The sequence below is a fragment of the Camelina sativa genome, chromosome 17, assembly GCF_030686135.1.
Source record: "Camelina sativa cultivar CO46 ecotype springtype chromosome 17, ASM3068613v1".
Taxonomy (NCBI): Eukaryota; Viridiplantae; Streptophyta; class Magnoliopsida; order Brassicales; family Brassicaceae; genus Camelina; species Camelina sativa.
This window is the reverse complement of record NC_141896.1, coordinates 29,101,740-29,127,355: the sequence shown is the minus strand read 5'-3', so window position 1 is coordinate 29,127,355 and position 25,616 is coordinate 29,101,740. Positions and strand designations below refer to the sequence as shown.

The window sequence follows — 25,616 nt, the reverse complement described above, 5'->3', positions numbered from 1 at the left end:
TTGCTGATGATGAGTTTTTAGGGGCAGGGATTGGTGATTGACCTTCTTTCGGTTGGCGAAGCATTGTGCATGGCAGAGAACTTTTGGAAAAGGGTTTGAAAAAGAAGATTGGTAATGGAAAATCCATTCGACTATGGTGGGATCCTTGGATTTTTGATAATGGCTGGCGAGCACCTTACAGAAAAAACTCTCTCTTTGACTGGGAACTGCGTGTGGAGGATCTAATCGACACTAACACAAGAAGTTGGAATTTTGAGGCTTTGGATTTTAACTTCTTGCCCAATGATATTTGCTGCATTAAAAATCAGAAACCAGTAACAGGTAAAGATGATTATTGGTGCTGGAAGCACACAAAAAGTGGAGAGTACACTGTCAAGTCAGGTTACTGGCTAGCTAGCACTTTGAAGAACCCATAGTTACTAAACGAAGTCACAATGCTTCCATCCCTGAATGGCATTAAATATATGGTTTGGTCTCTTCAAACTGTTCCTAAGATCAAAGCATTTATGTGGAGAGCTGTCAGTGATGCTTTGCCTGTAACCAATCTGATATCCAAAAGAGGAATTAAGATGGATCCTAGGTGTCAGGTTTGCGGGAACGAAGAGGAATCTATTAACCATGTTTTGTTCACCTGCACCCTTGCAAGACAGATCTGGGCTTTATCAAACTTCCCACATCCTCCAGATGGGTTTGATGAACTCTCTGTTCACTCAAACTTCCACTATCTTTATAGAATGGCAAAGATGGCAATCATTCCCATTGAGACCAGAAGATTATTCCCATGGATTCTGTGGAGATTGTGGAAGAACAGAAACTCCTTCTTTTTTGAAGCAAAGATGTTTGATCCCCTTGATACAGTCAAAAAAATCAGAGAGGATGCAGATCTTTGGAGTTTGTCGCAACAGGTTGACAACGATTTGGACCTGGAGGAAGAAGCAGAGGAAAAAAGTAATGCAGCAAAATGGAAACCACCACCTCCTGGTTGGTTAAAGTGCAACATAGGTGTCTCAAGGTATAAAAAGAAAAACCCTTTCTCAGGTGGAGCTTGGGTCCTTAGAGATGAAATCGGAACCGTGCTTCTTCATAGTAGAAAAGCTTTTGTGGGCAATTTGACTTCAGATGATGCAGCCTTTCAAAGTTTCATGTGGTCTGTCGAAAGCATGATAAGCCATAGACAATCGAAAATCATCTTTGCTTTTGATTCCATTGAACTGATCGGAGGAATCTTAAGACCAAAAGCTTGGCCATCCTATGCGCATCAACAATCAGATATGCTTCTGCTATTGGCTAGAATATAAGAATGGAGGGTTTTTTTAGAGAAGCCTTGTTCAAAAAGGGGAGCTTCTCTCATAGCTCAAAGTCTTCCTGATCATGCCTTAGTGCAATCTTATGTAGCCATTGGGTTCCCCTTCTGGCTACAGGAACTCTTTGAGGATGAGAGACCTTCTTCCTCTCTTTAAACTTTTGTTTCTTTCTCCCTTAGTGGCTAAAGCTTTAAGAGCCTATTTTTAGAGGGTTAAGTTGATTTTGTTAAATCACTTTTCCTTAGTAACTTTTGATCAGTCTATAAAGTTACATATTGTAATCCTTTGTTAAATCACTTTTCCTTAGTAACTTTTGATCAGTCTATAAAGTTACATATTGTAATCCTTTCTTTTAATGAATGGAAAAACCAGATGACAAAAAAAAAAAAAAGTGTAAAGCTTTTCCTTTAGATTAAATTTAGTTTTATAATATTTACCACGTCTTGTGGGTTGTGGCCTTTAGATTGTTCACCTGCAAGACAAAAAAAAAAGTATATAATAAAGCATTCATTCAATGCAAGTACTATAAAGTTCTAAAGAGATGTTGTATCTCGTGTGTTGTTTATTATTACTACTTACCTATTTCCTCTAGATCAGAGGTCCATAAAGTGAGGTTATCTCTGAGAAGCTGCATGATAAGTGTGCTGTCCTTGTATGAATCTTCGTTAAGACTGTCCAGCTCAGCAATTGCCTCATCAAACGCCCGCTTCGCCAAATGACATGCTCTAAGCGATTCAAGAAAATTTTCAAAACATTTTAGAACTTGGATATATGTAGTTTTAGCCTATTAAGTTACTTGCTCTTAACGGGACAATACCGTTCTGGAGAATTCAAGATCTCGTAGTAGAAGACAGAAAAGTTGAGAGCTAAGCCGAGTCTTATTGGATGTGTTGAAGATAATTCCGAGCTAGCCGAAGTCGTAGCAGCCTATATTATAAAAAAAAAAAAAAAAAAAAAAAAAAAAAAAAAAAAAAAAAAAACTTAGCTTTCTTTCCTAGCAATTAAGCTAATTTGATCAAGAGAAAAGAAATGGTAAACATACTTCATACGCCTTGAGTGATAGCTCGGCAGCTTCCTCGCGATCAGTACCAGACCTAAACTCAGCCAAGTATCTGAAATAATCTCCTTTCCTAGACAAAAAATAATCCAAAAAAACAATTCAAGTGTGTGTCATATATATAATCTCTTGTTGTGAGTTTAATTCAAGAAATAGAGACCGACATCTTGTAGTAGAAAACAGTGGATTCTCCCGAGGTTGAGGATGGGACAAGATGTTTATCGATGACAGCCAAAATATCGTAACAGATCACGGAGAGTTCATCTTCAACCTTTGTCCTGTAATCCTTAATCCTTTTTGCATTCTGTTCGTTTCCTCTCGATTCTTCTTTCTGCTCAATCGAAGAAAGGATCCTCCAGGACGCTCTCCTAGCACCAATCACATTCTTGTAACCAACAGATAAAAGATTCCTCTCTTCAATTGTGAGCTCCACATGAAGAGCTGCAACTTTCTTCATTGCTTCAACCATATCTGTTTACAACAACAACACGTGTTCTAAGAATCGATACCACATCATACAGAAATAATTTGAGTATTATTGAATCAAAGAATAAACAAACTATGAGGTTACTAGAGTCATCATCATAGTTTTACAATTAACCCCGGTGATAATATCGAATAAGATCGGAAACAAATCGATGCTAACAACACTAATTAATAACCTCATGAATCTTTTTAAATAAAAATTTCGAAGTAGCCGTAACAGAATAATTACTACATGTTCCGACAGAGTAATAAAGCAGAGAGATCTAGGGAACAGAGTTTTAACTTTTAAGGGCTTACTTAAAGAAATTTCAAACAAAAGTTAAAAAGAGCTACGGGTCATTGGGTTTTTACCATCATATCTCTCAGCTTGCTCGTTGAGTTTCGCCAAGTACACCTGCTTCTCTCTCTCTTTCTCCATAGCTTCTCTATAGATCGCTCGAATTGAGTCTTCGTTCTGATAAAAAAAAAAAAAAAAAAAAACTGCTATCAGCCTGTCACGATATAATTAAGAAGTTTTTTTTGGCGGTTTGGTTGAAGACAGGAAGAAGCAAAATCAACGGCTGAGATTAAAGTCTCTGATAGTGGAAAGCCTCAAATAATGATAACGACGGATATCAACCGTTGGATTTAGACCTTTTGATGTGCCCCATGCCTCTTTGTGTTTTTTTCATGAATCACACTTGTCTCCCACTCTTAAAAGCTAAACCCTCTTCCTGGATCAGAGTCTCTCTGTTTTATTTATTTATCTCCCGCCAATTGATAAATATAATTAATACCATAAATTAGGGTTAGCGAAGCTTTTAATCGTCCTCCTCCGCTCTGTGTCTCTCTCTTCCCAAATTCCTCCAGGTGAACCTCTTTGAAGAACTTGAAAAATCCCTTCGATTCATCTGTTTAATTTACGCCTAATTTGGTTGATTCGATTTCAGAATGGCCGATGAAGAAGATGCTCTCTCTCAATTTAACATATCGAAAGAGGTAAACCAGATTCTTCAAATTTGGGAATTTTTTTGGCTTTCGATTTTGGTTCAAATTAAGGATTTTTATTGAATTCTGCAAAAAAAAAAAAAAAATTGAAGGAAACGGATAAGCTAGTATCAGAGGTGATAAGATTCATACTGTTCAAGTCACACCAAACCTCAGGGTGTCCAATTAAAAGAGAAGATCTGACTCAGATTGTTACTAAGAACTATCGCCAGCGTAATCTCGCCACACACGTCATCAACGAAGCCAAGAACAAGCTCTCTAATGTCTTTGGTTACGATTTGAAAGAGCTTCAACGCTCTCGTGCTTCTTCTAATGCTCAAACTAGGCTTCCTCCTCCTCCTCAGTCACAGAGTAAGATGAAGATGATGACCGCCTTTGATTCCAAAGTCAGGCGATTAGATTTGGATTAGCTTAAAAATGTTTTGGTTTTTTTTATCGATCAATACAGGTTCTGTTGACTCGAAATCGTATGTGCTTGTTAGTCAATTGCCAATCGAAACGTTTAGGAAGTACGTTGTGGATGAAACCACGAGTCCTATGACTGGCTTCACGTTTGCGGTTCTTGCCATTGTGCAGCTTGCAGGTGGTAAAATCCCTCAAGGTATGCCTTCTATGTACCGTTATTACAATTCTAAGGATCATAGTTAGTGAGCAAATTTGTAGGTTTGAAGTCACGAGTATGCTATATTGAATTTGTTTAAGAGCCTACATTTGAATTAGTTTTTAGAATCAAATCAAGAGTATATGTATGTGACACACCTGATTCAAGAATTTATTCGTTTGTGTCTTTCCACTTACCTTTTACGCTTTCTCAACATTTTTAGAAACCCTTTGGCATCATTTGAAGCGAATGGGACTGCATGAAGGTGATGAGCATAATCCTGTGTTTGGAAACAACAAGCAGACCCTGGAGACGTTAGTCCAACAAAGGTTAGACCTTTCTTTTAACCTTAGGCATACGTGTTTTAAACTCGTAAATGAATAATGACTGATCCCAAGATCTTTGTAAAATGCTTTTTCTAAATGGACAGGTTCTTGCAGAAGGAGAAAGTGAGTGGCCCAGAGGGTAGTACTCTGTTTTACGATCTTGCTGAGAGAGCTTTGGATCCGCAAGTTAGTGAGAAATTAAAAGATTACATTTCACAGGTACTGCATGAAGAACATACAACTTCTGTGGGATTTTGTACATCTTATTCAAGTTTTGACTTTAAGTTTGGTTTATGTGAAATGCAGATCCTGAAGAATGATGTAGCAGTTGTAGACCTCGATTAGTGGAAGATTTGGCCTTTAGGGGACTAACCAAACAGATTGGTGCAAGTCTTTAACTTATGTACTACTTTGTAAGATTGCCTTTGATGATTCAATGTATGTGAAGCTACTTGAGGAAACAAGTTTTGGCAAAGATCAATTCTGATGTAATATTGACAAAATATATATATATATATATATATATATATGAATTGACTTTATAATCTTGCCATCTGATGACATATACACTTCTACTACAAAATGTTCAGCTATGAATTAAGCCCTCTCCAAAGTTGTTGGTCTAGAGGAACTGCTGATTATACAGAAAAGAGGCAAAACTTTTCCTGAAAAGCTGTAACAGACGGCTGATACAGCCAAAAACATTTTAGCTGACCACATTTGCTATATTATAGAATTTCTCGAAGTCACTGAGAAGCTGAACTTCCTCTGTTTGATGAGCTTGAATCCCCAATTGAGACAGTGGCCAGAGACTTGGAGGCCCATGCTCTGGCGTTCATGGCTCCTCCCTGCAGATTGCTCCTCCTGTGCATGCATAATTGTACAGCTCGGCTCAGAAACCCAACTGTATGTTCTAGCAGGCTTTCCAGTCTCATGTTCTGAGCAATCCGTCTCCAAGTGAATTTCATAAACACAACGAGCGTAGGGTATATCAAGTGGAGCAATCTCAAGAGGACAAATACAATGGCAAGAGCCAGATAGGTCTCTTGTCGAAGCATATTCTCGGGTGATCTTGCCCATGTAAAGGGGCAGTTTTCTGGCTCAGTGTTGTTTTCGTTCTCGAGATGAGGAACTAATACGCTTCTCTCAAGAGAAGTTTTATCCAGCGTTTCGATGCCTACAATCTCATAACAAGCCTTGTTAGTTCCACTGGTTGAGCAGTTGAAAAAGATCATAAACAACTAATACCAGTATACAAAACCAACTCCTTAGTTGGTAAGTAATCGCCTAACCTCATCACGGAAAACACTAGTATCCACATAAAGGTAAAACACTGAAGAGAGAGAGAGACTAGAAATATGAAAAGCTACCAGAACATCTATAAGCACAAAACACCTTACCGGTAACATCACTATAGAAAGCAACAAGAGAATCAAGCATTCTGGTTCCTCGGTACCGTGCCCGCATAGTCGAATTCAAAAGTAAGAGCGTGGGAAACCCATGAACTCCATACTTGGAAAGGGTGCTGCACCACAAAAATTGATCCAAAAGCTCATTATTAACAATGTTAAAGATTGCCACTCTTAAAAAATAATCAACTGACCTCGGCTTAACGGATGATTCCTTAATCGCAAAATGAGGAATAGAGGAGAAGAGAGAAGAGATAACATCGAAGCTCGGTCTAAATGATCTTGAGAAAGGACACCATGATGCATAGAAGAGCAAAGCCACATAGTCACACTTGTTCTTATGGATCATATCCAAAGCTATTTGCAACCAACGCTCATCACCCTTGACAAATAAACCAACACCCACAAGCAAAAGTATCCAAATTTAAAAACAAAAAAAGGACAGATTATTTCGATATCGAATCAATTCCAAATCAAGCAGAAACCCTAGAAACTCTAATTCCAAATTACCTCGGTGACGACAACAAAATGAGGTCGCTCGGCTGATTCAACACCAGAAACAGGACAAGTCTGATCTCGAAACCCAAAGATGTAATCTTTAGTAGACCTCGTAGCACAAAACGGAACCCTAACGGTGAAATCGTCGACGGCGGCGAACGTTAGATTCGAAAACATCATGCCCAATAGCAGCAACAAGATCCCCTTCTCCATTAAACGATACCCAGAAGCTCTCTCTCTCTCTCTCTCTCTCCCCCCCAACAGAAGAAATTCACAGAACCCAGAATTAGAAATGGTGTAGATTTGTTTGTTGTTGTTGTTGCCGACAAATTAGAAACAGGTTGATAATATACCTCTTGGGATTGAGGAAGAGATTTGTATGCAAAGTTAATGGATTTGTGATTAGGGGGGGGGCAGATAATGAAGGATATGATCAATGGGAAGATGAGGAGGGAGAAGAAGAAGCGGTTGTGGTTGCTGCTGGTCACTCTGGGTATATTGCTCCTCCTAGGAACAAAGGCCAAAGCTTTTTTCTTTTTTCTTTTTTTTTTTTTTTGCTAGAAAGAAAAGAAAAAAAATTAAACCGGATTTTTTTTCTTATTCTTTATGTAAGCCGGATTATGATCTCGTTTTCGCCACGTCAACGATTGAGGAGACTCTCTTGATCCAATGGCTAGGAATGAAGGTTGAGTTGTTATTGGGAGCCTCTTTCCTCAGTAGAGACTCTCTTGGAAGCCCAAAACATGCGAGTGGTAGTGTTACGCATCATATGGAGATAGCTCCCTTTTGATTTCCTGACTTGCACTTGAATACCTCGTGGATCAAACTCACAAATGGGGGGGTGGTTGGAAGTCATGGCTGCATTTAGCCCCAATTCAATACCAGGTGGACTGGTTTTTTTTTATTAACTGGTTCACCCCTCAAATTGAATTTTACTTAAACATATACTACATCATACATACAATGATACAAACTTCATTAAATTTAAACCTATACTACATCATAAAGTACAAACTTCACATTAAGAAAAGAAAAAAAAAAATAAGAAGAAGATATCAACAACGTAGTTGTAGAGCGGGTAATCACGTGATCAGTACCAAAAAAAAAACGACAAGACACATACACTAATCTCGTATTGTATTTGATTTGACAAGAAGATACTCAAAACAGAATTCTGTAAATGTGAACTCGACCAAAACAATTTCAGCTGAGTATATATAATATTAATTAAAATTTTGACCACCAAATTTGGTCTGGTCCAAGTGGTTGGAGTCTAACGCTTTAGATACCAAATAAACTTGGGACCAGGTTTCGAATCTTGGTACCAGCTGTCCCTGGTTTGTGTGTGCTGTTGTTGTGATTCTTGTTGCAAGGGAAATGAGGTAATACAAATTACCTTTTTCACTTAGATTATTAATATCAAATCATTTCCAGTTTAATTACATAAAAACTCTAAATATTTTAAATTTATTTTCATATCAACGTTCTTAATTAACCAACTTTTTTTAATTTCCCAGATCAATTTATACTCCCTACTTTTTCAATGAGTTAATTAAAAGAAATGCCATGAACAGTAAAAAAATTTAGTCAAAATGCCACTTTATTCACTTCTTTTCCACAATGCCACAACTTTCATTTAAAAAGACAAAAATGCCCCTTGATGAATACTATGCTGCTGATAGACAAGATACAGATGACGGACAAGATTAAGATGATGGACAAGATATGGATGATTGATAAGATGTCGATGATGGACAATATGCAGATAATAGATAAAATGCAAATGATGGACAAAATTAAGATGATGGACAAGATTATATGGAGAAAGATGCCGGCGAGAAACTCAATTCTCCACTCTCATCCACATCATCCTCTTTTGGTCCACCATCCTTGACATCCTCTTTTGGTCCACCATCCTCTATGCTATCACTTTTTCCATCATCCACATGTTCTTTTGGTCCATTATCCTCCACATGTTCTTTTGGTCCACAATCCTACATGTTATCACCTTATCCATCATCTTCCATGTCATTTTTTTCTTCATCGTCTTTTCATCCTCCTCCCTATCATCTTGTTCATCATTTTATGTATCATCTTGTCCATCATATGCTTCTTGTCCATCAACTGAATCTTGTCCATCAACTGCATCTTGTCCATCATTTTCATCTTGTCAATCATATTTATCTTGTTCGTCATATTTATCTTGTCCATCAACCGCATCTTATCTCATCCTTCTCCCTATCATCGTGTCCATCATTTTCTGTATCATCTGCTTCTTGTCCATCAACCGCATCTTGTCCATCATATTTATCTTGTCCATCATCTTATCCACCATCTTGTCCATCATTCGTACCTTTCCCTCCAAAACCATGAAAGAGACACAACTTTCCCGCTTCTTTGCTTCATTATTATCATGAGGGCAAAATCGTCTTTTGACATTATGCCATAAAGTTGTTTTGTGGCATTTTCTTTAAGGTTTTGAGAATGTGGCATTGGTGAAAACTTTTTTAGAAAATGTGGCATTTTTGGCAAAAATCCCTTTTTCAATTATAAGACTATCTATCTCCAACCATGGTTCTAAGTTTGGAGGTTCTATCTATTTATAATTGAAAAAAACAAATACAGTAATAAAATTGTAGATACTTTTAAATTTGAGATAGTCCAGAACCATTGAAGGTTCTAAAAATTTAAAATTTGAAAAAATTGTGTAACATTTGACTATCTTTACTAGACACACACTCTCCAACACTTGCTTACTTTTTGCCATTTATGCATTCCAAGACTTGCATCTCACAGCTTCATCTCATAGCTTACTCTCCAACATTTGCATTTGCAGCCTGAAAATAAAACAAGCATTGATCAATATTGAACCGATTCAAGAAACACAAACACAAACAAATACATGTCAAAGCTGCTATCAAGGCAAGAGAGATCACAAATACATTGCATTGTTCATTAATAAACCGATATATTTATTCAAATTTAATTAAATTCCAAAACAAACTAAGACCTTGAATGATGATGATGATAGTAATTTTGCAATAATATGTTTTCTATATGCAATAAATGTATTTTTTTGTTCTGTATCATTGTATTTTTTTATCTTTTAATAAAAATGTATAATCATTATTTTACTATTTAAAAATAATTATATACATAAAAACCAAAAACTACTCAAGTTATCATTCAAGATTTTGTAAAATCTAAAATCTACACCAAAAATCAAAAATTAAATAAATCTAAAAGCTAAAATTCAAAATCTAAAAACCAGTTATAAACCATCAGCTATTCATGGCCTTAGACTATATGCTCCAAGCGATAGAGTAAATAAAATATATAACTTTTAAAGACATTGGACCTTTATAAGGTTTAATAAACTAATACGTATTTAGATTAAGGCTAAAGGTTTGTAGAAATGGTAAAACAGAGATGAAATTTTTTCATTCCCATTTTGGCAATCACGTCAACGAAACCGTGATTCAGCAGTTTCGGACCTTCAACCTAAGAACAAATTTTAACCAAAAACCATTAATTTATAACAAATAAAAAACATATTACTTCTTTCATACTTAATAACTTAAGTAGTGGGGGATAATAAAAGTGACTTAACGATGATGGCAGGAGGAATACAGACGAAGACAGCAATGATGGAGATGTAAGCATAGACATTTGTACTGTCCATATTAGTCTGAAAATAAAAACACAAAAAATACAAACTTGACGCGGATTAGTAACATAAGTAAGAAGAAGAATCAAGAACCATGGCTTTTCTTTGAGAAGATGCTTCAGTAAGTGTAAGAAATTTTTGAGATCATTGCACTGATGAAACCGAGCCAGTTGAATGGTTAATGAAGCCGTTGCAAGTTGCAACACCTGCAAAAGTATTAAGGTTACTCCAAGATACTTTATCGAGTCTTTGTTTCTTAATTCATATTCTTTACGTTGAATTCATCCCTGCACATTACTGGGACGAATCTATATGAAAAGTCAACGAACGTACCTCTTGACTAGCCGGCTTGGCCAATTCGCTTGAAGGATGTTGTGGACCGAACATGCGTAGAGATGAACAACATAGACGTTGGTAAATGATCAACAACATGTTTTAAAATTAAAATTAAACCAGACTTAAAGTCTAAGAAAATGGACAGAATGAAAACTAAAATAAGCCAATTTCAATCAAAATGATCAAAACAAAAACGACTACACGTATTCTAACTGTAGTTTTACAAAGCACACGAACTTGAATCGAGCCATAAAAAAAATCTCATTTATTTCAAATGCGGTTATAATCAGTGTCTCGTTGACTCAACTACTTTACAAGAGCCCTCCTCAGTCCTCGCTATTTGTGCAAGGGTCTAAAGAAACTAGAGATTTGAGTCAGTTTAGTTTGAAATATCCTTATACAACTTGGTTAACTTGGTCAAGGTCCATTGACTTTACATATTTTGAAAATTTGACAGTCCATATGTACTTGATTTTGATAACTTGGAAAGTACTAAATTTATTAAATTTTTCGGACTTGAATATACTGATTATCATATCCATTGACTCGGTTAATTCCGCATAAATTTGAACCTACACTATAACCTCTATAAATTAATGTTCATAAATATTTAATAACTATTATAAAATCAGAGGTTGAACCTACATAATAATTTTTACTCGATTAACTTGAAAATTCCATTAACTCTACAAATTTGGTAACTCCATATATTGATGAGAAATACTCTAAAATAACACAAAAAAAAAAGTTTGATAATGATTATGCTATTCCATTGGACTTGACTTTGCTATTTTTTTGTAAATTCTAACTTGGCATATCGTCCGCCAATGTTTGGAGTCGCGTTTTACATTTCCTCTCGTGAACTAATAATGGGTTACATTTAGTGGGTTTAGTTTTTACCTTTTACGTATAGTATCAAGGGAACACGTTACATTTAGTTTACCGAATATAAATTAATTAATGACAACTTTTAATAATATTTTCAATTTTCTAACCAATAATAATAATTTATTTATCAACAACTAAGCATCTTTTGAAAAATTCCATATATTAAAATATTATGTATCAACTAATTTGAAAAATATATATATTATCATAAAATTCAACAATAAGAGTTACTAAATTACTAAAATTGTTCTATAGTACAATAGCCATATGGGCAAATATTGTATGCCAGCGGAGTTGCCATAGGCCATTTTGTAGTTCATATCTTAATTCCAAGTCCCATGTCTATAGACTACGACTGAGTTGAATATAAAATTAAAACGTTATTATATACATATATAGAAGTAATTAAAAATTTTGAAAATAAGCAAAGCCAATCAGTATGTTCATAAAAGTAGTCATAGTTGATCAGCAAAATAGAGCATACAATTAAATATGTTTTTAATTCTGGTCATTCTTTCTTATGATATATAGCTTTTGGGAAGATTATAATTTCAGTACTAATGAAAATAACTAAAAGAAATTGACTCTTTATCAGTATCAATATGTTGAATTGTGGAGACCCGATATAGTATTTGACTAGGCAAGATAAGTATACCTTGCAATATAACTTTGTAAAGCAATCCACTCAACGATCATATACATGTTCTATAAAAACAAACTTATCACTAAACTTTGAATGGTAGCCTACAATTTAATTATTAGTTTTCTCTTATTGGTATGTCAAATCTAGTGTTTACAAAACTAGAGGTGTTGACCGTTAGAGAGAATTAAACAGCTTACATGCATACAAACCATAAGCCCAAGAATAATAATATTGCATCTTCCATTAATAATAACAAAACAGTAAATTCAACATTAGCATTCATACCATTACCCAAATCCGAAATTTCATTAATTGAGTCAGTACAATTGCACTGTATGAAAAGCTAAAAGCTTACGTAAATGCCAAAGATAGTCAAAACCCTGCAATGACAAAGTTGCCAAATCTTGGAGAGGGTGGTCCACGAAATTAAGGTTCTTGGCTTCCCACTCTATTTATAGGCAAAGAGATGAGACAGAGAAGATTAAATTACTTCTTAACAAAGGTTGTTTTCACTCAACCACATGCATTCTCAAGTGTCTGCTCTTCACATCCCCCAAGATCCTCATTTTATTTACTCACTTCTCTATTTGGTACGTAAGCCTCAAAATTGTTTTATTCATTATTCCTTTTGTTTCACACTTGCTTTCTTAAACATGTATAGAAATCATACAGATTCGAAATTTATTTTATCTTTAATTCTCACAGGTTAACGGAGACGATTGATACGTGGGATCTACTTACGTACCTACATGATTATTAGTTATAAAAGTTATTGCAAAACATTAAATTTCTTTGATAGAGAGCAATCATTATATAAAGCTAACTTAATTATATATTATTATCATATATATATATATATAGTTGATTTAAAAAATAAATAATTTCCGTAAACAAACATTCCAACCTTTTTTTTTTTTTTTTTATCACTCTCCAACCACAATTCATCACATTCAATGGAGTCACCACAATATGAGATATCCTCAAGCTCTTCTTCTGAAAAACCTAGAAACCATTTCCAACCTCTTGATCTCTTCCCTAACCTCCACCAAAACTCTTGTAACAACAGTACCCTAATCGAGCCTTTACCGCTTATTGATTGGATAAACCTGAACTCAAACCCTAACCCCTTGTACGCGGACGAAGGGGAAGAAGAAGACGAAGAAGATGACGTTGAAGTGGACGTGGACTTACACATCGGCCTTCCTGGTTTTGGTAAGTCAGGCAATGGTGCTAAACAGCCGAAGAAGAGAAACGGGAAGGAGATCGTCACATATGATGCCGGAAAAGACATTGAGAATGAAGTTTCCGGCAAGGCGTACTGGATACCGGCGCCGGAGCAGATTCTAATAGGCTTCACTCATTTTTCTTGCCATGTGTGCTTTAAGACATTCAATCGCTACAACAATCTTCAGGTACGATCGAGTCAATATATATATCATGCGTATTGCTTTCTTCATGCATAACCAAATATAATAAATTCATTCTCAATTTATATAGTTATCTTAATATCTCATGTTATGAGTTTATTCACATATATAATTATGAATTAATTTGCAAAAAAATAAAGCTAAACAGCCGGTAAAAAATATTTGGTAAGACATATTTTTATGGTTATATATATATATATATATATATATATATATATATTCATGAAATTATTTCATCAAATTTTTTTTTTTACGTTTGTTCAATGTCTTAACTAAATTTTTTAATTTTAAACAAAAAATTGAAATGAAAGTATTTACTCAAATTTGACTGACGATAATTTTAATAGTTTTCTCACAATTTTAAACAAAAAATTGAAATGAAAGTATTTACTCAAATATGACTGATGATAATTTTAATAGTTTTCTCATATATATTCATTTTTAGTAGAATAGTTGTAAAAAAAAAAAAAATCAGTCAAACTAAAATACACATTTCTTAAATGAAACACTATATATGATATATCAATAACATGATTTTAATGAACCATATGGTTTTTTAAAAAAAAAATATTACTTATACAAACCATGTTGACTCCTCAAATATTATGATCAATGTAGATGCACATGTGGGGGCACGGTTCACAATACAGAAAAGGACCAGAGTCACTGAAAGGCACGCAGCCACGAGCCATGTTGGGAATCCCTTGTTACTGCTGCGTCGAAGGGTGTAGGAACCACATTGACCATCCTCGTTCCAAGCCGCTCAAAGACTTTAGAACGCTCCAAACGCACTACAAACGCAAACATGGCCACAAACCCTACTCGTGTCGCATCTGTGGTAAGCAATTGGCTGTCAAGGGCGATTGGCGTACACATGAAAAGAACTGTGGGAAACGTTGGGTTTGCGTTTGCGGTTCAGATTTCAAACACAAACGCTCCCTTAAGGACCATGTTAAGGCATTTGGGACTGGTCATGGGCCTTATCCGACTGGTTTGTTTGATGAGCAGGCTTCTAATTCATCTGTCTCCGAGACTTTGTTCTTTTAAATTTGGGCTTCTTTCATTTCCTTTTTTTGTTTGCGTACGGACCATTTAATTTGTGGTATATTATTGGGTATCTAATTGTTTCGAACATGGAATACGAAGTGAGCCATTATATTTCTTCATTATATCGACTTCGAGTATAGTAATCCTATACACATTATCAATGAGTCGACCCTTCTCGATCGGATCCAAGCATTCTCACGTGCCTACTGAAACAGGAAATCATAAGTTTTTAGGCTTTAGCTGATGACTGACCATTACACGACCAGTACCGATGATTAGTTGACTTTGCCATCACACGGTCCAAGCCATGGGCGGACCTACTAAGAAGAGAGGGGTCAAGTAAAATTATCAAAATAATTTTGGTGCATGTAAATTTGTAAAGTACCAACAATACAATTGGTAAATTTATCTTTGGGTCCGCTATTGGTCCGATCTTAGCTAAGTTATGCTAATTTTTTTCTTAACTAGATAATTAGTCCACGCAATGCGTGGTTATATGCATAATAGTTTTGATTATATTCCTTAAATTTTTTTAAACTAAAATATTTTTTTACTAATTGTTGGGGCTAAAAACAACAATTAGAAGAATAAGTTTGTAAAATGAGATCTGGGCAGACTTTCGGTACAAATCGACTTAGAACTATGAAAAACAACGAACTGGACTTTTGTATTTACTTTTTCTATTGATTCGCTCTGAGCTTGATTACATGTGTTGTGTCCTTCACATTCATCTGCTATTTAAACTAAAATTCCTCGAAACCCTTCCTGAACGTCTCGCTGCAATCTCGGCTCCCCAATCCCGATTTCTTCTCCAGATTTACTCCATCCTCCTGCTCGGGTTTTCCTCCATGGGCCCTTACTGGGCCTCTTTTCCTGGCCTGCGCGTACGCCCTAATGGGCTTATTTGGTGGGCCTTATGATCGTCGAAACCCAACACCAACACTAATGTATAATCTCAAAAAAATTATACTAATGTATGAGTCTCAAAAAATTTTATAGTAATTTTTCAAAATAATATTCCTGTCAATATTTTTTTGGTATGGTTATTTATTATACAAAATTTAAAATATATAAATTTTTCTATAAATCAAAAATTAACCAATACAAAAAAAAATTATTACAAATTGATTAGCTATATTAATATAAATAATAATATAGAAATTTAAACATTTTCCTAATATGAGAGAATCTATGTTTATGATCATGTTTTATAGAGGTTAAACATTGATTTAAAGATTTTTTCTTAATGACATTGTAAACATAAGAGTATAGTATAGTAAAATTGAATCAAATAAAATTATCAAAAAATTTAGTAACTACGCATATTATTGTATATAGAATATTCCTCATTACAAAGTTTAAAGCAATTAAAATAATTAAAAAATATTAAAATTTTACCAAAAACATTTTTTCTTGAAAGATAAATATATTAGTTGGAGGAATGAATGTAAAATTATTGGGTAGGAGTTACATTTGAGTTAAATGGAGTTAAATGCCTTTAAAAGTGGGTTAATTATAAATAAATATTTTAATTTATTTTTGACTTAAAAGAAAAAGAATACCAAGTGGCTCAATCAAAATTTAAACTTACACTTTTTGATTGTTTTGTTGATATAAACTCAACACTCACACATAGTATTCCAAATTGAAAATATTACTTTTGAAGTGACAAATTAAATTAGTTTTTTTTTTTTAAAATTATATGAACTTCAATGTAAAGATTTTTTAAAACCCCAAAAATAACTTCAATCCTTTTGTTTTTTGTTTTTTGTTTTTCACTCATCAATTTAATTTATAGTGCTAGATTTCATACAAGTGGTTTCATCTTTAGAGGATTAAGTTAAATGGTATTTTAATTATTATATTATTTACTATATATCACTTCCAGTTAAACATGATTTCTTTTTGGAATCATTTTTTCATTTTGTTTAAATCAAGAAAATCAATTTTTTATAATTAAGGGGGATGTATTCAAATTGACATTTTAAGTGATTTGTGTAAAAGTTACAAATCCTATGTTATTCAATCATGGATTTTAAAAAGTCTCCTGAAATCTAATGTTATTGAACTGATGATTTAAAAATCTACTTTAAAATCTACTGTTATTCAAAACAGTTTGTGGATTTGGATTTTAATAAATTTTAAGGATTCTAGAGGATTTGAGAGGATTTGTTTAGTTAAAAATACAGAAATCCAAATCTCATGGTTTTAGGTGGGATTTGAAAGAATTTTCCTATAAATCATATCAACTTCCCTAAAATCTACAAAAATTCCAAATTTCTTAAATCCCATCAAATCCTCCAAAATCATTGTTTCAATACATCCCCCTAAGTTCTTTTTGTTTTCAAAAACCTCAAATCTTAAATAATTTAAATATTATATTGATCTTTACATATTTATCTATTGGATAACAAAACAAAATAGACTTTACAAAATAAAATAGACTTTGGATAATTATATTGATCATTCTAAATTATTAAAAATAATACATGAATATGTGAGATAACCAGAGTAAATAATAGAGAATTAGAGATGGATATTTTCAACTTCATGATCTTATTGTGTGGTGAATATTGTAAGAGTATGAAAAATAATGACTTATAAGATGCTAATCTAAAATAGATAATAAAGATAAACCTTTTAAACAGATTCTCAAATAAACTTGTTTTTTTGTTAAAACCAACATATGTGAATTTAAATTTAGCTATGGAAATTTTAGAAATAGACATGAATAGATTAGAAAGGCAAGAAATATATAAGAAATATTTTATTTTTATATAAATAAAATAAAAATTGAAAACAATGTTAATTATATATAACATTTTCTAAATTAAAATATAGAATCAAACTCTTACAACACATATTAGATATATTGATATTGGTGAGAGAGGAGGAGAGAATGATTACTTATAAGATGATAATCCAAATTAGATAATGGAGATGAATCTTTAAATATAAAAACAATGTAAAATATATATCATGTAGTCTCTAAAATTAAAATTTAGTATTAAAATTTTACAATGATATTTCATTTGGTTTTTTGTAACCCATACAACAAAAATAAGAAATTGAAAACATTAAAAAAAATGATTTGAGATATTGTGGAAGAGAATGAGAGAAGTGGAAGATAATGAGAGAATGTGAAAATGAGAAAGTGAAAATGAGAAAGTGAAAAATGCCAATATGAAAGAATGAGGCAATGCTTATTTATATGATAAGAATTGATGGAAGTTACATTTAGAATTATTGGAGTTACAAATATTATTTATTGTGTTTGAATAAAATTGAGTGGTGAAATATGATTAATGCATAATTTATTTTATTTTCTGTTATAATTTTATTTTAATGTATGAATTAAATGTATTGTGTTAATTGGGTCTTAAATATTATTTAAATCAATTAAACAATTAGAAAGCAAATAATAAAAAAAAAATTAGAAAGTATTAAATGAAAATCAACCAATAAGGAGAGACCAAAACCTTACTTTTATATATATGATTTTTACAAACCCTTACTCTGCTCATTGCACTACATGTTGTTTAATATCTTAAGAAATGTGGTCGACAAAGAATATTGGTGTCTTCATATTGTGATTTCAAGCTATAGTTCTTCTTGGTGCTTCTCCTTGTTTGGTAAACAAAGAGGCACCGCATGATGTCTCATTCTGTCAATAAATCTTGATATCGCTCCATGTCAAATGCAACTCATGAACACTAGCGTATTCTATTAGGTTAGCCTAGTCTAATCTCTTGCATAAATACATGTAAGTATCATCAATAAGATTTAGACTTCCAATTCATAATATATTGAGACAATTGTAAACTCCGAAACCTAAGAAATCGAATATATATATAGGGGAAAGTACTTTCCTATATATTAGAAATTCGAGATTAGTTTTTTTAATGCTTCGTCACAGAATTTTGAAAAGATATACATATTGTATATCTTTTCAAAATTTTGATAAAATTCATATATATATATATATATATATGGCCACCGGCTACAATCCTTATAAATAAAAGATAGTATATCATAAACTTACGTACTTTCAATCTGATTGTCTAAGGTTACTCAGGTGATGTCAATGCCTGGAAGAAACAAGCGTAAAGAAAGATCCTTGCCAGAACCGGAACCGGAACCGTCAGAGATTCCTTCTTCTTCAGCTGATGATCATCAGTTGTCTTCTTCTCCTTCGACGAGACCTTGCTTTCCACCAGGTGTCAACTATAGACCAAAAGACTTGGAGGTCATCTCGTTACTTGGACGGAAACAATACTACTTGGGCGGAAACAGAGATTTATTGGCCACCCTCTCTATACATCTCGTGAACATCTACGAGTCCAATCCTGAAGAACTTTCAGGTTTGTCGTCTCCTTGTACAACAAATTAATTACTTGTTATTTTTATCAACTCTATCTCTACTTTCTCTTTGGGCAAACGTTTACTTAATATATGTTTTTGAAATATGTACGTAGAAAAATTCAAGAAGGCTAATGATACAGATAGGTTCTTTATATCGAAGAGGAACAAGATGGGTAAAGATGGCAAAAGGCAGAAACGTGACGCCAAAGGCGGATATTGGCACGCAACTGTTGCTTCCAAGAAGATTGACGCTGGGCAAGGCCTCGTTGGTTACAAAACCGCACTAGATTACTACGTTGGGAAATGACCTAATGGCAAAAAAACTAGTTGGTGATAAGCTACATCGCGTGTACGTGCGAAGAAATAAAACACGTGGACCTTGCACGTGTGATGGCCGTTAAAGATATTTTATCTGCAACTTGTTGATGGTTGTTTCGTATAAAGCTTTCGTTTTATCTTTCATTGGAGGTATGTATGTGGTGTATGACTTTCTCCTGCGAGAGAATTTGAGGGAGCTAGATCTAGAGAATATGATGCTCTGATCTACTCTTGTATACCGATACAGAACCCGTATTATTCAGAGAATCTATTCAGAATTACATCTTAATTCTATCAAATTGGTGCATCGTGACGTTCGATCGAGAAGAAATCGCAAGCTTGGAGTATGGGATTTGAACCGAAGATGTCGCCGATCGTCTCTGAGACTTCTCAGGAGTACGAAGAGAAGCAAATCGAGGAGCTATTTCGGAGTGTGCATTTGATTCAGAAGGAGATGACGTCAGATCGGGAATATGTGAGGAGCGCGATCGCCGAGATACAACAATCGATGAAGCAGCTGTTGGCGAATCAATCACCTCGCGATGTGGATTGTGACTCATCGGAGCCTCAATCGGTGGATCCGTCAGTCAACTGTCACCGTAAGGTATTATCCATACCTTTAACCGCGAATCGTCGTAATGATGGTCCTAGCTCTAGGGATGAATTGCTTAGGAATTCGGAGATTCCGGTGTTCTTTGGTGATAATATCTATAGTTGGTTGGCTCTTGCGGAGAGGTACTTTCGTATTGGAGGATTCTCTGATCCGGAGAAGCTAGATCTGATATCGGTGCATATTGCTGGAGATACGTTGGGTTGGTTTAATTGGGAAGTTAATAGAGCTCCGTTTGCTGGCTGGTATCAGTTTAAGGATCGCTTACTCTTGCGATTTGGGAATCTGCGAGTGAAAGGTCCTAGCCAGAGTCTGTTCTGCATTCGACAGACTGGTTTGGTAGCAGATTATGTTCGGGAGTTCGAGGACCTCTCTTCTCAAGTGCGGGGCCTTGATGACCATAAGTTGGAAGGGATCTTCCTCAATGGCCTGCGTCCTGAAATGCAGGAGTTGGTTTACATGATGAAACCGCAAAGTCTTCCTGAAGTAATAGCAGTCGCGTTATCAATGGAGTCTAGCCATTTACGAAAGGTGATGCAGCCTGTAGTTGATGCAGGAGGAGTTGATCAGTCCACGTGTGTGCAGCATTCCAAGTCCGTGGTGACCTGGAAAGGGAGACCGGTTGTTTCTGAGCACAGCAAGGTTACTGAGAGGCAAGGGCCTAATGCAGTTCAGCGTCCTCAGAAACACCACTCCAATGCTGACCTGGATGATATGCACAGAAGAGGAATCTGTTTCAAGTGTCAGGGGAAGTGGTCTCGGGGTCATGAATGCCCTAACAAGGAATTGCAGATTCTGACTGTGCTTGATGATTACCTAGTAGAGGTTTTGTAGGATCAGGGCGAATTGGAGGGACAACCAGAGGTGGTTGCTGCAAGACAACTGATTGAACTCTCTTATAGTTCTTATATGGGGTTATCATCGCCATCTACAACAAAGATGAGGGGGATAATAAATCATGGAGAGGCCTTGGTAATGATCGACAGTGGAGCAACGCATAATTTTATCTCACCTAGGATGGCAGCAAGACTTCGTCTACAGACTCAAGCTTGTGCTAATCTGAATATTAAATTGGGAACTGGCGTAATGGTGCAAGGAGTTGGTGTTTGTCGTAACCTCGCCTTTAATATTCAGGGTTGGACTTTTTCTTCTGACTTTATTGTGTTAGAATTGGGTCAGGTGGATGTGATTCTTGGGATTTACTGGTTGCGAACATTGGGGAAATGCAGTGTGGACTGGGAAACACATGAATATTGTTTCACTTATCAGAATCAGTCGGTGCATTTGGTTGGTGATACTCAGTTGAAGTTGGCGGGTGGTGCTTTTCAAGGTTCCTCACCTTTTTTGGATGATGAAGTGCCGGGTGAGTTGGCAGTTCAGGAGTTGGTTACACCTAACTCTGTGGTGGTTCCTGCGTTGGTTGAAGAGTCCTTGCAGCAGTTTGCTCAAGTCTTTGCTGAACCTACAGGTTTACCTCGAGTCCGGGGTCGTGAGCATGCGATTAATTTGGTTGCTGGGGTTACTGCTGTCAGTGTGCGTCCTTACCGTTATCCTCATACTCAGAAAGAGGTCATGGAAGGACTAGTGAAAGATATGTTGCTCGCAGGAACTATCAGGCCTAGTCATAGTCCGTTCTCCAGTCCGGTGTTGTTTGTGAAGAAGAAAGACTTGAGTTGGCGTTTTTGTGTGGATTATCGAGCACTTAATCATGCGACGATCCCTGATAAATTTCCCATTCCGATGATCGATCAGTTATTAGATGAGCTCGATGGTGCTACGATTTTCTCAAAACTGGATCTTCGTGCGGGTTATCACCATATCAGGATGCGTGAGTGTGATGTTGAGAAGACTGCATTCAGAACACATGATGGACATTACGAGTTCCTCGTTATGCCCTTCGGATTGACGAATGCTCCAGCCAATTTTCAGGCGTTGATGAATGAGCTTTTTCGACCTTATCTGCGTAAATTCATCCTCGTGTTTTTTGATGATATTTTGATCTATAGTAGGTCCTTGGAAGAGCATGTGCAGCATCTGTTGGTGGTGTTGAAGATATTTGATGAACATTAGCTTTATGCCAATAGGAAGAAATGTTTATTTGCTCAATCGCAGGTAGACTATCTGGGTCATATCATTTCTTCGGGAGGAGTTTCTACTGACCCTGCGAAGACTGCGGCGATGTTGAAGTGGCCTTGCCCTGGCTTAGTGAAGGAGTTGCGGGGGTTTTTGGGTCTCACGGGTTATTACAGAAGGTTTGTTCGTGGGTATGGAGTCATAGCTCGTCCTCTGACTGACTTGTTGAAGAAGGATAAGTTTGATTCGGGAGATGGTGCTTAGCAGGCTTTTGACGCTTTAAAGGAGGCTATGTCCACAGCTCCGGTGTTGGCCTTGCCTAATTTTTCGAAGATGTTTGTGGTAGAAGCGGATGCTTTGGGCTATGGTTTGGGTGCAGTGTTGATGCAGGATAAACGTCCCATCGCCTTCTTTAGCACGGGTCTATCTCCTCGAGAGCAACTCAAGCCTGTGTATGAACGGGAGTTGATGGCGATTGTGTTGGCGATTCAGAAGTGGAAACATTACTTGATGGGGCGTCGGTTTACTGTTCACACTGACCAGAAGAGCCTTAAATTTCTGTTGGAGCAGCGTGAGGTCTCCATGGATTACCAGAAGTGGTTAACTAAGCTGTTACCTTATGATTTTGAAATTGTGTACAAAGCGGGCATCGATAATAAGGCGGCAGATGGATTGTCCCGCATGCCTTATCATCCGGTAACAGTATCCGCCTTGGAATTATTTTCCTTGACCGTTCCTTCAGTGTTGCAGATGCAAGATATTTTCAGGGAAATTGGAGAGGATGTGGAGATTCAAAGGCGTATCAAGGGGTTTGATGCTCTGCAGTTGGCGCAGAAAGGGTTTACAGTTAAGGATGACAAGCTGTGGTTCAAGAATAAGCTTGTTATTCCTGCAACATCTAAGTTTGTGCCTTTGCTTCTGGAGTTATACCATAATAGTCAGTTTGGTGGTCATTCGGGTGTGCTGAAGACAGTCAAGCGTATTCAGCTGTCTTTTTACTGGCCAGGCATGTTGAAGGATGTCTAGAAGTATGTGTCAGAGTGCGCTATTTGTCAGACTCATAAGTCCTCTACCTTGTCACCTGCGGGGTTGTTACAGCCTTTGCCAGTTCCTCAGGCGGTGTGGTCAGATGTGAATATGGATTTCGTGGAGGGATTACCGTCTTCACAAGGGTTTAATGCGATTTTGGTGGTTGTGGATCGTTTGAGTAAATACGGTCACTTTATTGGTCTCAAACACCCTTTCACAGCCTCGGATGTCGCTCTGAAGTTTGTTGTGGAGATTGTGCGTTTACACGGCTTTCCAGCTTCAATAGTTTCGGACCGGGACAGAATTTTCCTTAGTCACTTTTGGAAGGATTGTTTTAAGTTGGCTGGCACAAAACTGAAGTATAGCACCGCTTTTCATCCTCAAACGGACGGGCAAACAGAGGTGCTTAATCGTTGTATGGAGTCGTATCTGCGTTGTTTCGCTTCGGGTCACCCTCGGACGTGGTACAAGTTCTTGTCATGGGCTGAATTGTGGTACAATACATCTTATCATACTGCTTTGAAGACTACTCCGTTTCGGGTACTGTATGGTAGGGATCCTCCAGCCTTATTGCGGTATGAACCTCAGTCGACTCAAAACTGCGAGCTGGAAAAGTTGTTGCAGGAGAGGGATAGTATGTTGGTGGATATTAAGGCTCATTTGGTTCATGCGCAGCAATTAATGAAGAACAATGCCGATAAACATCGCCGTGACATGGAGTTTGAGGTGAATTCGTGGGTACTTTGTCCTTATAGGCAACACTCGGTGGTGAAGAGGATTTGTCAGAAGCTCTCCGCTAAGTACTTTGGGCCTTTTCAGGTCATTGCTCGCTTCGGGAAGTCAGCCTATAAGTTGCGCTTACCTATTGGTTCGAAAATACATCCGGTGTTTCATGTCTCGCAACTCAAACAAGTGCTAGGGTCACATCATCAAGTTCTTCCTCTGCCTGAGACCTTCTCTGATGCTGGTGAACTGATTTTGGAGCCTACGGATGTTTTTGAGACTCGTTACAATGATCAGGGGGTTTGGGAGGCGTTAGTCGCGTGGAAAGGGCTGCCTGCTCATGAGAATTCGTGGGAGCCGGTGAAGGAGCTGCAGCAGGAGTTTCCCGGTTTAGCGCTTGAGGACAAGCTTGCTGTCGAAGGGGGGGGGGGGTATTGATAAGCTACATCGCGTGTACGTGCGAAGAAATAAAACACGTGGACCTGGCACGTGTGATGGCCGTTAAAGATATTTTATCTGCAACTTGTTGATGGTTGTTTCGTATAAAGCTTTCGTTTTATCTTTCATTGGAGGTATGTATGTGGTGTATGACTTTCTCTTGCGAGAGAATTTGAGGGAGCTAGATCTAGAGAATATGATGCTCTGATCTACTCTTGTATACCGATACAGAACCCGTATTATTCAGAGAATCTATTCAGAATTACATCTTAATTCTATCAGTTGGTTGATGCATGAATACTGGATTGATCAGTGTCCTTCTGCTGATGATGACGTAAAGGTATGTATGCGTTTCTTGATTCCCAAGTTATTAAGTTTTTTTATTTTATTTTATTTTATTGTGAGTTTTCTTTTGGTTGGTGCGTATACGTAGGACTATTCTATGTGCAAGATCTATCGGAGCACACAAGCAATAAATAAGCAGAAGAAAGCAGAGGAAGAAGAGAATAAGAAGCAGAAGAAGGTTGTGCAGCAGCAGCCTCCTAGTGTCGAGTATCATCAACTGCATGCCCCTTTGGATTCTTATCAACCGCAGCCTCATCATGATATTGCGTATCAACAACAACATCTGTTTCGGCCAGCCCCGCTGGATTCTTATCAACCGCAGCCTCGTGATTTGGCGTATCAACAGCAGTTTTGGCCAGGCCCGCTAGATTCTTACCGACCACATCGATGGCAGTTTATGGCAGCCCGGCCAGATTCACACCAACATTATAATTCTGCGTATCAGCAATTTATAAGAATGCTAGAGGGAGATAATGGCAGCCGAGTCTTGCTCCTCCTCCTCCTCCGCAAGGTCAATATTCAAGATCCGGGATGGTGATGAGCCAAGAAGACGGGTTCTTTAACCCCATCAATGAATTATTAAACTATGAGGAAGAACATGGTGTCGTAACTGAGAAGCAACAGCAAGAGCAAAGTGCACCGATTCTCCCTCCTCCTCCTCCTCGTTCTCAAGGTCACCAACTGCCATGGCCGGTCCTTGAATTTTGGTTGCCTAAAGCATATTTTCTATGTAAAATCTAATAAAAATTTTTTTCACTAAAATACTAAATATAATTAAAATATATATTTAAAAATTATTAAATACTTTAGCAATGTAAAACAATCTATGCAGAACAAGAACATAATTTTGCAATCCCTAATTCCCAAATACATTTATTATTTTTAATTCATAACCTTTGAATTAATAATAATCCAAAACAGTTGATTATAATGAAATAAGGATTAAAATCAAGGAGGAGAAAAATTAAAATATTTCGACAACTCTAACCAAAACAGAAGGAAATAAAAACGTAACCAAACGAAAAAACAAAACTGTAAAAGG

The 25,616-nt window shown here is 36.3% G+C and overlaps 5 protein-coding genes across 6 annotated transcripts; 3 read left to right on the top strand and 2 right to left on the bottom strand.

Annotated features, from left to right (window-relative positions):
• Window positions 1-1,588: 1,588 nt before the first annotated feature.
• Window positions 1,589-3,456, bottom strand: LOC104757826 (14-3-3-like protein GF14 omicron). Of its 2 annotated transcripts, XM_087494384.1 has the most exons (6): window positions 3,199-3,456; window positions 2,526-2,832; window positions 2,347-2,434; window positions 2,122-2,231; window positions 1,884-2,029; window positions 1,589-1,776 (listed from the first exon to the last, which is right to left on the bottom strand). In XM_087494384.1, the coding sequence occupies exons 1-6, from the start codon at window positions 3,263-3,265 to the stop codon at window positions 1,712-1,714; spliced, it is 783 nt and encodes a 260-aa protein (XP_087350510.1). In that variant the 5' UTR covers window positions 3,266-3,456; the 3' UTR covers window positions 1,589-1,711. The 2 variants fall into 2 exon arrangements, with proteins under 2 accessions (XP_087350510.1, XP_087350511.1); XM_087494385.1 differs by lacking the exon at window positions 1,589-1,776 and having other exon boundaries at window positions 1,876-2,029; window positions 3,199-3,348.
• An 80-nt stretch (window positions 3,457-3,536) lies between these two features.
• Window positions 3,537-5,303, top strand: LOC104757827 (uncharacterized). The gene is made up of 7 exons (XM_010480616.3): window positions 3,537-3,696; window positions 3,777-3,825; window positions 3,927-4,185; window positions 4,283-4,435; window positions 4,659-4,764; window positions 4,866-4,980; window positions 5,068-5,303. The coding sequence occupies exons 2-7, from the start codon at window positions 3,778-3,780 to the stop codon at window positions 5,104-5,106; spliced, it is 720 nt and encodes a 239-aa protein (XP_010478918.1). The 5' UTR covers window positions 3,537-3,696; window position 3,777; the 3' UTR covers window positions 5,107-5,303.
• On the bottom strand, window positions 5,227-7,248 carry LOC104757828 (5'-adenylylsulfate reductase-like 4). Its single transcript, XM_010480617.3, has 4 exons — window positions 6,681-7,248; window positions 6,365-6,552; window positions 6,162-6,286; window positions 5,227-5,938 (listed from the first exon to the last, which is right to left on the bottom strand). The coding sequence occupies exons 1-4, from the start codon at window positions 6,879-6,881 to the stop codon at window positions 5,508-5,510; spliced, it is 945 nt and encodes a 314-aa protein (XP_010478919.1). The 5' UTR covers window positions 6,882-7,248; the 3' UTR covers window positions 5,227-5,507.
• Window positions 7,249-12,978: 5,730 nt separating this feature from the next.
• LOC104757829 (protein TRANSPARENT TESTA 1-like) lies at window positions 12,979-14,795 on the top strand. Its single transcript, XM_010480618.3, has 2 exons — window positions 12,979-13,614; window positions 14,248-14,795. Exons 1-2 carry the CDS (start codon window positions 13,156-13,158, stop codon window positions 14,674-14,676), a joined length of 888 nt encoding a protein of 295 aa, XP_010478920.2. The 5' UTR covers window positions 12,979-13,155; the 3' UTR covers window positions 14,677-14,795.
• A 3,959-nt stretch (window positions 14,796-18,754) lies between these two features.
• Window positions 18,755-19,345, top strand: LOC147924460 (NAC domain-containing protein 60-like). The gene is made up of 2 exons (XM_087496792.1): window positions 18,755-19,037; window positions 19,152-19,345. Exons 1-2 carry the CDS (start codon window positions 18,755-18,757, stop codon window positions 19,343-19,345), a joined length of 477 nt encoding a protein of 158 aa, XP_087352918.1.
• Window positions 19,346-25,616: the final 6,271 nt, after the last annotated feature.